We start from the raw sequence: 15,579 nt of genomic DNA, 5'->3' as shown, positions 1-15,579 counted from the left end.
TCCTCTCTGTCTCTCTCTTCCCCTCCTGCAGCCAAGGTTCCATTGGAGCAAAGTTGGCCTGGGTGCTGAGGATGGCTCCATGGCCTCTGCCTCAGGTGTTAGAATGGTTCAGGTTGCAACAGAGCAACGCCCCAGATGGGCAGAGCATTGCCCCCTGGTGGGCTTGCCAGGTGGGTCCCAGTTGGGCACATGCAGGAGTCTGTCTCTCTGCCTCCCTGCTTCTCACTTCAGAAAAAAACAAAAAAATAAAAAATAAAAATGAAAAGATGAGTGCCATTTTGTGTCATTTACACTTCAACTTAAAAATGTTTCAGTGTTATAAGATGCAGCAAAAACAGTGCTTAGAAGGAAATTTAGAACTTTAAATACTAAAATTATTTAAAAAATTAAAATCAATAATGTAAGTTTCTACTTTTAAAAACTAGATAAAGAAGAAAAATTAAATGCAAAGTGAGAAAATAAATAAAGATATGAGCAGATATCAATGAAATAATAAAACAAATGATAGAGAAAATTTTAAACCAATATTTCAATATTTGGTTTTTAAAAAAACAACAACACACAAACAAACAAGAAAAATTGATTAACCCTTGGCAATATTGGCCAAGGGAAAATAAGAGAAAACACCAGTTACTGATATGAGAAATGTAAAAGACAATATCACTAGAAATCTTATGGACACTAAAAGAATAAAAAATAATACTATAAACAAATAAATTTGACAACCTGGATGAAAGAGACAAATTCCTTGAAAAATACAAAATACCAAAGCTGAAACAAGAAGAAATAGAAAATTTGAACATTCCTACATATTTCTTATCCCAAAAATAAAAAGGAATAAAAATGGTGTTGGAACAACTCCTACAAAAACACAAACAAAATAAAATAAAACAAAGAACCCAGATACCGCCTGACCAGGTGGTAGCGCAGTGGATAGAGCGTCGGACTGGGATGCAGAAGGACCCAGGTTCGAGACCCTGAGGTCACCAGCTTGAGCGCGGGCTCATCTGGCTTGAGCAAAGAGCTCACCAGCTTGGACCCAAGGTTGCTGGCTCCAGCAGGGGGTTACTCACTCTGCTGAAGGCCCGCGGTCAAGGCACATGTGAGAAAGCAATCAATGAACAACTAAGAAGTCACAACGAGAAACTGATGATTGATGCTTCTCATCTCTCTCCGTTCCTGTCTGTCTGTCCCTGTCTATCTCTGCCTCTGTAAAAAAAAAAACAAAAAACAAAAACCAGATACCTTCCCACAAAGAAAATCCCATCCCAGATGGTTTTACTGGTGAATTCTATCAGACATTAAGAAAGGAAAATATTTGTACTACACTCCTTCAGAAACTTGAGGAACATTTTTAATTAGTTTTATAAGGCCAACATAAACCTGGAAATGAAAACTATAACCCACTCACTAACATAGATGTAATCTATATTAAGTAGGAACTCAAATCCAGAAGTATCTATATAAAAGAAATGACATATCACAATCAAATGAAGATTATTCTAAGAATGCAGATAGTTTAACATTTGAAAATCAATTAAAATAATTTATTCTTTTAACTGCATAAAACAGAAAAAGGATCATACGATCATCCAAATAGATTTTAAATACCTGATGAAATTATTATTTAAAAAATTCTCAGCATACAAAAAATAGAAGAGAAGTTGTTCAACCTGATAAAGACAATTAAAAAAAAGATATCTAGCATTCTAGTTGATGTAAGTTTTTTCCCCCTAAGAATGGGAACAAACAAGCATTTCTGTTCTCAGTACTTCTGATAACATTGTAACAGAAATATATATATATATATATATATATATTTTTTTTTTTTTTTTTTTTTTTTTAATTCAGTGAGAGGACGGAAGGCAAAGGCAGACTCCCGCATGTGCCCCAACTGGGATCCACCCCGCAAGCCCCCTGGATGCTCTGTCCATCTGGGGCGTTGCTCTGTTGCTCAGCAACTGAGCTCTTATTAACACCTGAAGTGGAAGCCATGTAGCCATCCTTAGCACCCAGGGCCAACTCACTCCAATTGAACCATGGCTACAGGAGGAGAAGAGAGAGAGAGAGAGAGAGAGAGAGAGAGAGAGAGAGAGAAATGAGAGCAGATAGGGGTGGAGAAGGACACTTCTCCTGTGTGCCCTGAACTGGAATCAAACCTGGGACATTCACATGTCAGGAGACTGACCCAACTGGCCAGGCCAGGAGAAACCTTAAGCAATGCAATAAGACAAAAAAGAAAAATAAAGAGCTTACAGATTAGAAAAGAGGAAATAAAACTGCTTGCAGATGACATAATTGTGTATGTAGACAGTATTAATCTACAAAAACTCCTAAAACACATAAGTGAATTCACCAAGGTTGCAGGACCACAAAGTCAATATGCAAAATCAATCATATTTCTCTATGATAACAATAAATAACTAGAAATTTTAAAAAAATTAGTAAAAAATTTAAAATAATATTTTTAGTGACATTTAAACACTTTGGGATAAATGTAATAGGAATATGTGTAAAACTTCTACATTAGGATTATAAAATACTACTGAAGGGCCAACTAAATGGAGAGATGTACCATGTTCAAGAATTAGGAAAACTCAATATTCTTAAGATGTCAATTCTTCCCTAAATATCTCAATAGATCCCACATCATTTGATAATAAAATAATAATAATAATAACAAATTCCAAGCAGTTTTCTTAAAAAGTAGAAAGTGACAGTGGCTCTCTTTCTCTGGAGAATGCCAGTGCCGTCCCCACTCCTTCCACAGCTCATCTCTCTAACTTTTATTTTTCTAAACTCCAAAGAAAAAAAATTACGCCCTCTTTTGCCTCTGTAACCTATTCCCTAAGCTCACACAGCGCAACTGGCTCATGTTTTCTACCTCTGTGACTTTCTAAATAAACTTTGTCTTTAAAAATGATAAATAAACAAACAAACAAATAAATAAAATTGAAATAGAAATGGACAAGGTTATTATAAAACTCATGAAGATATACTAAGGTTATAAAAAGCCAAACTATCTTAAAAATAAAGAACAAAATCCAGGGACTTACAATATAGTACCTGGTTTCCAGAGAAATAAACCAACACTTATTAGTTCATTTAATTTTCTATCAAGGCACTAAAGTAATTCAATGGGGACAGGAAAGCCTTACCCAAAAAATAAAAATGAATAAAAATGGTATTGGAACAACTCCTACATAAATGCAAACAAAATAAAATAAAACAAAAAACCCAAACATTGACCCATACCTCATACTATAACAAAAATTGTCAATAGATCACAAAACTAAATCTAAAGAGCTAAAAACTATAAATATTCTGACAGAAAATATTTTTGTGAACTTGGAATAGCAAAGGTTTCTTAGTACCCAGAAAGTACTAACCATAAATAAAGAATTGATAAAAATGGACTTTACTAAATTTAAAATTTTCTGTTCATCATTAGACCCATTAAGGGGTGAGTAGACAAGCTACAAACTGGAAAGAAACGTTCACAAGACATATCTAACAGAGGACTTGTATCCAGAACACATAAGCAACATCTATAAATCTATAATAAAAAGACCGACAACTAAATTTTAATTAAAAGGAAAATAATTAAATAGCAACTTCACAAAGAAGCTATGAAAGTAGTCCATAAGCATGTGAAAAAGATCCCTAATCATTAGTCATTAAAGAAATGTAACATAAAACCACAATAGTATACCGCTACACTGTTACCAGAAGGGATACAAGGTAAAGAATCTGATACTATCAAAGGTTGATGAGGATATGGAACAATGGGAATTCTCATGGCTGACTGGCAGGAGTATAAAATTACAACCACTTTGTAAATCATTCTGGCAGAGTCTTAATTATTTGACTTCTAGGTTTTACCTAAGAGAAATGAAAACATACATCCACAAAAGAATTGTATAAGAATGTTTATACCAGCTTTATTAACAATACCCTAAAATTGGAAACAACCCAAATGTTTATCAAGAGGAAAATGGATAAACAAATCATGGTCTAGCCATAACCAAATACTATTTATCAATAATAGTGATAATAATAATAATAATAATAATAAAATTACTGATACACTCAACAACATGAGTGAACCTCAAAAAACATTACGCTGAATGAAAAATCCCAACACAATAGAGGATATACAATAAAATTTCATTCATATCATGTTTTAGAAATGGCCAAAATAATCTACAAGGAAGGAAATCAGAACAGTGGTTGTATCCCTGGGTGGAGAGGACGGGGACTGACGGGGAAGGAAATGGGGAGTCTTCCTGTCTTCCCGGAGTGATGAAAATGTCTGATATAATGATAGGCATGGGGTACATAGCAGGACACAGTTCTCAAAACTCATCAAACTGTACATTGAAGACCTATGCCTTTCAATATATGTATCTTATACCTCAATGAGGAAAAAAATAGCTTTGAGAAGTAAATTGAAAAACATTCATTAAACTACTTTAACAATACAAGCTCAGCAATACCTGCTTATCAGAGAAATCGATGTGCAGTGCCAGGTGTGTTCTAGACTCACTGAGTAGGTCACCTTGTAAGGTATGCAAATGTCTTAACTGCTATGTTGTGCACTTGAAACTAACACAATATCGTATGTTAACTCTATTGAAATATAAATTGAAATAAGAGAAATAAAAATAAACCAGGGACCTATTGATATTGAAGACTTTGTAATTAAGGGATAGTTATCAGGGCCACCACTTATTGAAGACTCACTAAGACCTCTGCTGGCGGAGTCACCTGAATTTTTCTCATTTCATTCTCACAACAACCCACTTTTCAGGTAGAGGAGGAAAACATACTTTAGCAAATAAATCTTTCCCCACAATTTTTAGCAAAAACCTTAGGTATAAGGTTCCTTAGAAACTCAATATCAAGGCACTTTATTCTCTTATATTTCAAGGAGTAAGTGACAAATGTTTTCTTACATCTACTATCACTAAGAAATGTGAACCATAAGGGGGAAAAACTGCTTACTACCATTTTTTGTTTGTTTGTTTCAGCGATACTCATAAAATGTGTACTATATCTATGACCAGGATTCTTGAAACATTTTAATTCTGTGAAACTTATATCACTTGACTATCTGCCACTCACAATGTAAGGTGGGGGCTAGAACTCATGATCTGCCTAACAAATAGTCTCCTTCGTGCCCACTGCTAAAATGAGCCCCCAGCACAACTCTGCCTTCTCAACCAGCACCTCAAGAATAAAACAGCTCCCAAGCCTCTGCGTAAACAGTGGGTGGTTCTATAAGAGGCAGCTGGAGCAGGAAAGGGTCCAATGATCCTCACCACATCCAGCACAGCACGGACAAACACATCCAGGTACACTGTGGTAGCCTCCGTCCAGTCGTGAACAGGTCTCACTTCCTTGCGGTATTTCTGTAATAGCTGCTCGGTGAGATGGTACAGAGCACAGTTCCTGGGGTGCGGTCCATGGATGGCTAGGATTCCTGGGAAAGAAAACTCACTGTGAGAAGAAAACAAGAGGAACTCTACCTCTTTAGGAGATTTCAGGCTATTCCCAGACTCGGTGGCTCCTAGCAGACAGAGTTTCAGCTCGCCCCAATCTGCTAGGAGCCACTGGGTGCTAGATTAGTTGGCAGACGGTTTTAAATAACTGACAGTTTGAAGTAAGCTTATGGCCTAAGTGCTTGACAGAAAAGTCTCATTGCAAAGATAAATAAATCAACCCCATCTCCAAGGATGTCAAACTACACCCACAATTTCATTTTTACACCAGTCATGCCTCTTGGAGATGGAATCCTTTCTTCATTCCTATATCACCTCTACCTGGTACATGGAAGAAATCTTCCTAAACACTTAGCCAAAGCTGAGTGTTCCCCTTGGACTTGTCTGTTAGTCTTCCATCTGTAATGCAACAATTAATAGGAGACCCAAGCAAAAACATGGACAAACCAATGAACCCCAAGATCTGCAAGGATTTCTAAATAATGGAATTAATGAGGTTCTAATTCTTACTTTTCTAGAAAGAAAGAAAGAAAGAAGAAAACAAAAAGAAAAGAAAAGAAAAAAGAAAAGAAGGAAGAAGTCACTTTTCTCATTCAGCCTCTCAGAAAATTATATCTTCATTTTGAGGAAATTCTCTCTGGTTCCAGGGAACAACCAATTCCTATGACCCAGGGAACCCTGATTTGTTGCGGGGGGTGGGGGGCAGGGGAAAAGAGGCTGGAGAAATGAGCATCAACAATCGGAAGTGACAGATTTGTGAGGACTTTCTCCAAATTACAGAAAGATATTTTGTTCCCAAGCTTTGCCGGGCCTTGAGGAATTCGGAGCTTTGCACACCTCCTGGCACAGTGTGAGTGAAATCCGTCTGTAGCATCCTGCGGCATAGATTCACCTGGGCTCTCTGTGGTTTTGATAGTTATTTTGATGAGCTGCTGAAGGTATGCGGGATGTAGCAGGCAACTGTAAATGAGGTGTCTTCTCCCTGTGCGACAATCTTGTTTGTACCTATTTCTTTATGAAGGATGTCATGTCACTTGCTGCCATAGGCAGCAATTTCTATGATTTATCAATGTCATTGTGACCAAAACGCTAACAACAACGCTGGAGGTGAATTCCAGACTCATGGCAGGCAGTGGAATATTCATTTCCATTACCATCTGAACTGGGAACGTAATGAGAATATCAACTCCCTAGCTGTTCACCCGAGAAGATGCCTGAAGTGGCATCAGCTATTTGGGCATGCGAGACTAAGGTGGGTGGCTGGCATCAGGCATCATTTTTAGGGTGTTTTGTGAACTGTGATTGTCAAAAAATGGATACCAAGCTCTCTGAGATTTTTTTTTTTTTTTTTTTTTGCATAGCCCAGGGGAGAGAAGTCAGAAGCACAAAGCAAAGCTGGTGTGGTGCTTTTCCTGTGAATTTAGCTTTGGGCAACTTCACCTTTTCCCTCACTTGGAAGTTCCCAATTCAAGTCCCAGCTGAGGAAATACTGAATTTGCGTGTTTTAGTACAGGAAACAGCCTAGACAGATTTCAAACACAATGCTGAGAAATGAACATGCGTTTCCTTCACCCTCCACTCATAAAGATTCCGATTCCCATTACTATCTTCTCTAGGAGACAATCAATAGGTCTGTGATGGATAAACACATATTTTCTAGAACAGGTCAAACTCCTTGGGTAAAAAGAAAGTTCTAGGAGCTAGAACTAGGAACAAAAAAGAAATAAACAATGATAGGAGAAAAATAAAAAGCAAAAGGAAGTGGGTTTAAATAAACTCTAAGGGGAAAGAGATCTTTGTTTAAAATGGGAAGAAATAATAAATTACATTTCTACTATGAATGCAAGTTTGCCTGAGGAGAAAGATCTATTACAGGAGAGAGATTAAGGATTTAAGTGACCATTAATTAACATTAAATTATGCCCCTTGAAAGCTAATGTGACATTCACACCAGCACTAAATGACTCACAGTTAAGTGATGTTTCAACAGACACCAATGGACACTATCAACAGACCCAGGGAAAATTCCTTACTAGTGCTGCCTTCTAATAATCAGCTTCAAATAATTCACTTGTAAGATTTCTGAAAAGTATCATAGAATGTGTCAGGAACTGAGACACTTTTTAAGTGAAAAGAGATTTTAAAAAAATAGATAAGAATATAATAGAATTATACTTTGTTTTCTTTATTAGAATGAGTCTCTCTTACACACACCTATCTTAAAGTGTTCTGAGCACTTTGATTAAAAGAGCTATTCTGGCTTTAATGAGTATACTATCTTTAGGATTATGAGAGTTATGCATACATCTGAGAGGTTAAAAGAAAGACAAGTTTTGGTTAGTGGTGCTATTAAATACCTAATACGAATTGACTACTTGCTGTATGTCAGGTACTAAGCTGAAAACCCTTCACATGGATTAACTCATTTATCTTTTCCAACACCCTATGAGACAGATACTCTCCAGCCCTGTGAGTCACTATTATCATAGGTGAAGGTCTATAGACTTATGAGGTTAAGACCACCTAAGGTCATACAGCTTGCAAGTAGAGAGGCTATAATTTAAACACAACTGATCTGTGATCTGGATCCCCTCAAAGTATTAGGACCAGCAGGGAGTAACCCTTCAAAGAAGCACAGACACACTGCGTGCTATACATTAGAGGGCAGAAACAGCCCACTGCTATTTTCTGTATGTGTGTTTTCAGGTCAACAATATCTTACATTTGTGCTGCACCTTCCAATTTCACTATGCACAAGAGTACTTATAGGGAAACTGAATCTCTAAGAGACTGATTGGCTTGTCCAGGGTCACCAGGCTGTGAATAGCGGAGCGGAAGCTAAACAGTTCTCTTAATCCCGGCCCCTGACCCCAGCATACCGCCTCTGGGGAGTGGCCTGCAAATGTGGTCAGTTCAGTGACCTTCTCTTTAGAAATCATCTTGATATTAACCCACTTAAAATTCCAAAGGATGGATTTTTCTCAACAAATGTATGATTTATGTTCAAGCACAGTCTACTAGACATTGTTAAGACACCTTTTTCTGCCACATTTAAAACAAAAATCAAGCATAATACAAAAACAGGGACATTGTTAAGAATTTCTTCTATTCCCTACCTTCATTTTCTATTTTATCTTATTTTAATGCTCATAATTATTTTCTGCTAGGAAACCCATTGGCATTTAATGAAATTTTCTCTCTTTTCATTTTTATAATTAAGACAGGCTTTTAGCTTTTAAGTTCAATATCCAGGATTTTTATATTTTAATGGTAATGGCTACTTTTTATTCTCCATTCAATAAAAAAAACCATTTCCAGTTTCTTGAGTACTGAATTCCTTCCTCATCTCCATAATTAACCCATTCCACTTCCAGCTATATTTTAGAACACAGAAGTTCAGATACGGACTCTAGGAGAACTCACAAGAAATGAGGATACTGGGAAAGAATAGCATAAACATAAATTCTTGGTTTGTATGTGTTTTCTAGGAACCGATTGCGTCCTCACTAAAATGGTTCAATTCAGTAGAGTTAATACTGGCACCATGGAAGTTTGGTTCCAACTATTAGAATAAATATAATTGTATACTAAAAACATTCAAGGTGATGGTGCTCATCTTTGGAGACATGCTCACCTACATAGACTCTGTGTGGCTGGTGAAAACCCCTAATCCCAAGTGGTATTCAGGTGTTTGGGGCCGTGATGAGTCCCAGGGACTCTTTCTCTGGGTGACTAAAAGCTCATGATGAATCCAAGACTGTCTTGGATAATGAAAATAAATGATTCAGACACAAAAGCGAATCTGAAAAAAAAATGCCCTGTGCTCTCAATGTAAATTGCAACAAAGAGAGTGATTCCCAGAGAAGCAGAAGCAGAGATTTAGCAAGCAGAGCATCTCAGAGCCCATTTTCAGCTCTTAGCGAAAGCCTGCCCTCCCCACCATGACCCTGTGTGTACATGTGTATACAACTGCAGGAGCAAAGTCGTCACAATATATCGGTCTCCTTGTCACTTCACAGGACCAGCATTTACTCATGAATACACACAAACACTCGTGAGGAGTTCATTATATGGCACAATGAGGAAAAACACCGTCTCTCATCTCTCGTTTCTAAGAGTTACTATTCAACGCCGGGTTAAATCATTTGGGACTCACCTGAGGCAGCCACCAGGATGAAGGGCCAGAGAGGAGCCATCGCCTTTGCCAATGTTGCTGTGCAAATAGGAGAAAGGCACACTTGCCTATTAGATGCAGTGCCACTCAATTTTTCCTGAAAGGACTCCTGTCCACCCCATTCTTCCCTGTTGGCCAGTTCATGCTGTCCTTGCTAGTGCTGTTTTGCAAGCACTAAGAGGAAACCAGAGGCAACACTGGCACCACAGAAATGTTTTGGAACTGGTGCCATTGCACTATCCCTCAACTTCTCCATTTGGTTCTGCCCCAGGGTCAGATCATGGCCAACATTTCAATTTCCCTGACATCCTGGAGCTATCTAAGTGAATAATGCAATCTAAGAGGAGCCCCTGAGGAGAGGAAACTCCACACTAATATAATTTCCCTTCCAGCCTTTACCTAAAGCAATGCTCTTGCTAACAGTCAGGACACTAATTTCATTAATAATTGAGACCCAAATAGCTGTTCTAAATATGCACTGACATCTTCAGCATTTCACAGTGGTTATTGGACTCTTGAATTACACAAAGCAAATGGAAACTTGGTATTGCCCAACAAAGAACAACTGCTAACAATACAGTGGTAACACTGCTCTTTGTTTTTCCTAAGCCCCTTTAATTAAAAGAAACATTCATTTTTGATAAAGGGGAGTGCTTTTTAAATGTTCGTTGCCCACAGTTCAGAAAGTAACTGTGTAAGAGAGGATACTCTAGCCTTATGGAATATGAAAACTGCTAAAGTTTAGCATCATTCAATAATTTTTTCCCACTTTTGCCTGAGTACCCTCACTCTTAATTAAAAAAAAAAAAAAAGGATGCATAGTTCTATATATCAGGGGTCGAGAACCTTTTTTGGCTGAGAGAGCCATGAACACCACATACAGTGTGTCCGTAAAGTCATGGTGCACTTTTGAAAGGTCACAGGAGAGCAACAAAAGATGATAGAAATGTGAAATCTGCACCAAATAAAAGTAAAACCCTCCCAGTTTCTGTAGGATGATGTGGCAGCATGTGCACATGCACAGATGATGACGTAACACTGTGTATACAGTGGAGCAGTCCGTGGCCATGCCAGTCGAAATGTGGATGGTTCAGAGGAAAAGTTCCATGTGTTCTGTGGCTTGCGAAATTTGAGTCTGTAACCAAAGTGCAACGTGAATATTGGGGCATTTATAACGAAGCGCCACCACATAGGAATAACTCAGTGACGAGTCTGTAGAGGCTATACGGGATAGCTACCTAAGGAGCCCTAAAAAATCTGTGCGTGAGCCCACATCGAACTGCACTGAATAGGTATGAAACTGGGAGAGTTTTCCTTTTATTTGGTGCAGATTTCACATTTCTATCATCTTTTGTTGCTTTCCTGTGACTAGTCAAAAGTGCACCATGACTTTACGTAAACACTGTATTTTAAAATGTAATTCCGTGAGAGCCATACAATGACCTGTGTACCTTACGCATTATCCAATAAAAATTTGGTGTTGTCCCGGAGGAGAGCTGTGATTGGCTTCAGCCAACCGCAACCATGAACATGAGTGGTAGGAAATGGATTGTAATACATGAGAATGTTCTATATTTTTAACGTTTTTATTTTTTTTATTAAAGATTTGTCTGCAAGCCAGATGCAGCCATCAAAAGAGCCACATCTGGCTCATGAGCCATAGGTTCCCGACCCCTGTTCTATATAATAACTCTATCTTCCATTGGTAGACTCCTAGATGCTATGGAAACAAAGACTATGTTTCATACCCTTTTCAAGAGCTGTATTCTTTTCCCTATAAATGATTGTAGAGGCGCATGTGAGACAAGTTTTCACAGAACAAATTGAGAGGGGGGAAGGTGTATAACTGATCCCTGTTATCCTAATTATTCAGCCCCTTTGTTTAGCATCTATGCAATTCTCTTCCTGATTCTCATCTACCAATCAAATGTAGTGTGACTGGTTTTCTACTGTCGGTGAAGAGTTTCAAATATGCAAAAGGAGAAAACTAAGATGGCCCTTGTGGTGTGGAGTTGGTCTGGGGGATATCAGTGTGAACTCAGGGTTTTCAATATAGAAATCAATACCGATGGCCCTGGTGGGTAGCTCAGTTGGTCAGAGCATCGTCTCAATATGCCAAGGTTTCATTCTCGATTCCGGGTCAGGATAAGTACAAGAATCAACTGATGAATGCATAGATAAGTGGAACAGCAAATCAATGTTTCTCTTTCTTCCTTCCTCTCTCTAAAATCAATCAATAAATTAAAAAATACAAGCATAAATGTGTATATACATATTTGTGCACACTCATATCCTTAGTTCTGTCTACTGAAGGGCCTGTGATCAGGGACACCCCAATAACAATGAGTAAGTCAAGCACCAGGATCTTAGAGTCTAAGTACCATATCACCTAAAAAAAGAAAACAGAAAAAGAGGGGGGGGGAGAGAGAAAGAGAGAGAGAGAAAAAGAAAGAAAGAAAGAAAGAAAGAAAGAAAGAAAGAAAGAAAGAAAGAAAGAAAGAAATGGAGAAATGACAAGTGCCAGGGCTGAGAGGGAGATGGTGTAAGAGCCTAGAACATCTTGTTGTGTCATAAAGTAATGTTAAAAGAATGATAGGGAACGACAAAGGGACAGAAGAGATAGCTTGAAGGGGCTTCTAATCGCCAACTTTGGGACAATTCGAGCATCCAGATTAATAATGATGGTGAAAAGTGATAACCTACCAATTAAGGAATAATCCACAAGTCCATACCGATTTAAATAAATAAAGGAATGGGAAGAAAGGGAGGGTTTTCCTTAGATTAAAATGCCAACTAATCAATGTGGAAGGGATGTTGGAGCCTTCCTAGTAAACATTCACTCAAGAAACATCAATGATGATAAAAGCTTGTTGGTGGAAGTTTGATGAGGAACAGGACATTTATACAATATAGCAATCACAAAGATTGTGGGGGGGGGTTGGGTGGAGAAATTTGGCAGACATGACAAAAACGAACATCAGCAGTCACGAGCATTGTGTGGCACAAGACGGGACGAATGGAGAAGGTGCCGTGGACTTCTGGTATCCTGCCAGACATTCACAGCCTGGCCTATCAGGGAGAAACAGACAGCCCACGTTGTGGGACGTTCCATGAAATAGAAGGTATGTAGCCTTCGAAAGAGTCAAAGTTATAAAAGTCAAGGGAAGGCTGGCTGAGGAACTGCATCAAACAAAAGTGGATTAAAGATATCTGATAGCTCAACGAAATGTGTGGTTCTGAATTAGATCCTTTTATTACAAAAAAAAAAAACATTTGGGGAGAATTGGTAAAACTCAAATAGAGTCTGTGGATGAGATAGTAGTAAAGTAGCATTCCAAGAGGTGAAGACCCTTGCCCAAGATTATAGGGCAAAGAAAGGTGAGCCTGGCCAGAGCACTCACCTGTCCAACAACCCTCAGACATGCACACAGGCAGACTAAAGAATTAGAGCAGTGATTTTCAACCGGTGTGCCACAAGAATTTTTAAGAGATGCAATCCCTGACTATTTAGTCAGGGACACTGAGTTCTTTCCAGTTAGATTGCCAAAATTAAAAAAACGACAACTGCCATGAATCAAACGACAACTGTGAATGAATCAAAATTACACCTATTTTTTGTCAGATTGGCAAAAAATATATTCCTTGGTGTGCCACATAATTTTAGTAATTAGTTATGTGTGCCATGAGATGAAAAAGATTGAAAATCTGTTAATGTCAACAACTTGCGGTCATCCAATCTGTTAACACGACCATCTTCCTCTTTTCATCCAACTTCTAATCCCTCAGCTTCTCCTCTCACACTGAATCAGCAGTTCAACTGTTGGCTCTCCTTCCACACTGTTCTTGGTTTTGATTATATTGAAATTATATAAAAGAATATTCTTGCTTCTTTTTTTTCTCTTTCTTCTTTTCCAAGTAAGAGGAGGAGAGATAGAGATACAGACTTCTGCATGAGCCCTAATTGGGATCACCTGGCAAACCCTGCCGGGTTGATGCTCTGCCCATCTGGGGCCATGCTCACAACCAAGTTATTTTTAGCACCTGAGGTGGAGGCTCCATAGAGCCATCCTCAGAGCCTGGGGCCAATGTGCTTGAACCAATCAAGCCATGGCTATGGGAGACAGAGAGAGAGAGAGAGAGAGAGAGAAAGAGAGAGAGAGAGAGAAAGCAAAGGAAGATGGTGGAGAAGCAGATGGTCACCTCTCCTGTGTGCCCTGACTGGGCATTGAACCTGGGGCATCCACATGCCTGGCCAATGCTCTACAACTGAGTCAACCAGCCAGGGCTGAATATTCTTGTTTCTAAGAATAAAACACTAAGTACTCACAGATAAAAAGGCATCATGTTGGCAACTTACTCTCAAATGGTTGTTAGAGGGTTGAGGGGGTGAAAGTTCTACTAATTTTGCTGTACATTTGAATAAAAAACTAAATATTACCTAGTAGAGGAATTTTGATACAAAGTTATAGAAAGTTTATTGGAGAATTATTCCTTAGAGCTATTTATCTCTAGGTTTATTTATCTGGTGACCATGGATTGATCTGGCCATCAAAGTCCCAGCACTTCTCATCAGTTCCCTGAATCGTTGGCTTCTGCCAATGAGATGCACTTGGACAAGAGGAAGACAAGCTGCAGGCAGCATAGCTATGCAGGTAGCACTTTCCATGGGAAAGGGACACAGAAGCTTGCCACTTAGGCAGAGGTATAATTGAGATGGTGATTGACGTTTTATTCTTGCCCTGCATTTCAGTAAGCTATGACTCTAAGTCAGGCCTTCTGGGACAGGCTCCCTCTTCGTTTTCCTCTCACTTTTTCAAATGCACATCTATTACTGGAAGGCCGTTGCTAATGATGTGTAATACAGGTACATTACGACCTTCATTAGCTAATTTAAGAACAGTCTGGCGATCCTGCCCATTAGAGCTCCTTATTGGCTGATAAATTCTGCCAAGATGGGAAAGGTTTTGTGTGAACAACTTACCTTCAAAGTAGTTTATATACAGAGGCTTCCTGGTCACTCTCTGGTTGTCCTGCCCGAGCAACTAGGGGGCTGAGGTCTTTCTTTTCCCCACTTTCTCACCCTCTCTGCATTTAGTGCCTCTCCTCTACTCAACCTATAATTTTTTATGAAAACTGGTTGCTTTTCACTCCTAAAATACGGCAGTTTTTACTAACATTGTTTCTTACAACCTTTTAGTAAGGGATTTTGTCTCCCTTACATATCTCCTTAAGAAGGATGAATATTGGGGATGGGGACAGTTCCATTCAGGCCCTTTGAGAAGACTATTGTTTAAATCAAAAATTAGAATTTTCAGAGGCTAAGCATTCAGGTTTCTTGAACACCACCTAGAAGGAAGAAAGATGCATTAATCTAAGGTTTGAATCTGCCATTCTCAGACAGCAGTTCAGAGCAGACTTATCATTAAGCGAGTCCCTAGAAATATTCTTTTTCCTGAAGTCCCCTCTCCACATTCCCATGAGCCTGTGCGCTTGTTTCTCCATTACTTCCAAGTACGATATGGCATCTCTTAGATGGACCAGTGTCTTTTGGAGGAAGCAGGGGGAGAGGGCTTATTATGCAAATATAATAAGAAAGTGTTTATTATGCAAACAGCAACTGAGTTATGTGTCCTTTAAGACTGCTAAATAGTTTTTAATTATGGCTATATCAGTAATCCCATAAATATGCAAATGCAATTAGTTCACAAAATAGGCCTTTAAATATCTTTATTCCTCTCCAACAAAGTTCTTTGAAGTTAATCGCCAACTCCCTTTGTTCAGTCCCTTGGCAGTCCCGCTAAAAGTGACAGAAATTTTGACAGATGTACATATTCAGAGGGAACCAAATTTTTTTAGCATATCTGGTCAGGCTAGAGGAGAAAAGCAGAAATGGACACTCTGGCC

At 38.6% G+C, this 15,579-nt stretch overlaps 1 protein-coding gene across 1 annotated transcript in view; it reads right to left on the bottom strand.

Moving 5' to 3' along the window:
* HTR3B (5-hydroxytryptamine receptor 3B) overlaps positions 1-9,697 on the bottom strand; it is a 34,550-nt gene extending 24,853 nt beyond the window's left edge. The window contains exons 1-2 of the mRNA XM_066253632.1: positions 9,658-9,697; positions 5,322-5,482 (exon numbers count right to left, since the gene is read on the bottom strand). Coding sequence (XP_066109729.1) covers positions 5,322-5,482; positions 9,658-9,697 — 201 coding nt within the window. The remainder of the gene's footprint in view (positions 1-5,321; positions 5,483-9,657) is intronic.
* Between the last annotated feature and the right edge of the window lie 5,882 nt (positions 9,698-15,579).

This window comes from Saccopteryx bilineata, chromosome 1 (genome assembly GCF_036850765.1).
Source record: "Saccopteryx bilineata isolate mSacBil1 chromosome 1, mSacBil1_pri_phased_curated, whole genome shotgun sequence".
Classification (NCBI taxonomy): Eukaryota; Metazoa; Chordata; class Mammalia; order Chiroptera; family Emballonuridae; genus Saccopteryx; species Saccopteryx bilineata.
This window is presented reverse-complemented; position numbering and strand designations above follow the sequence as displayed.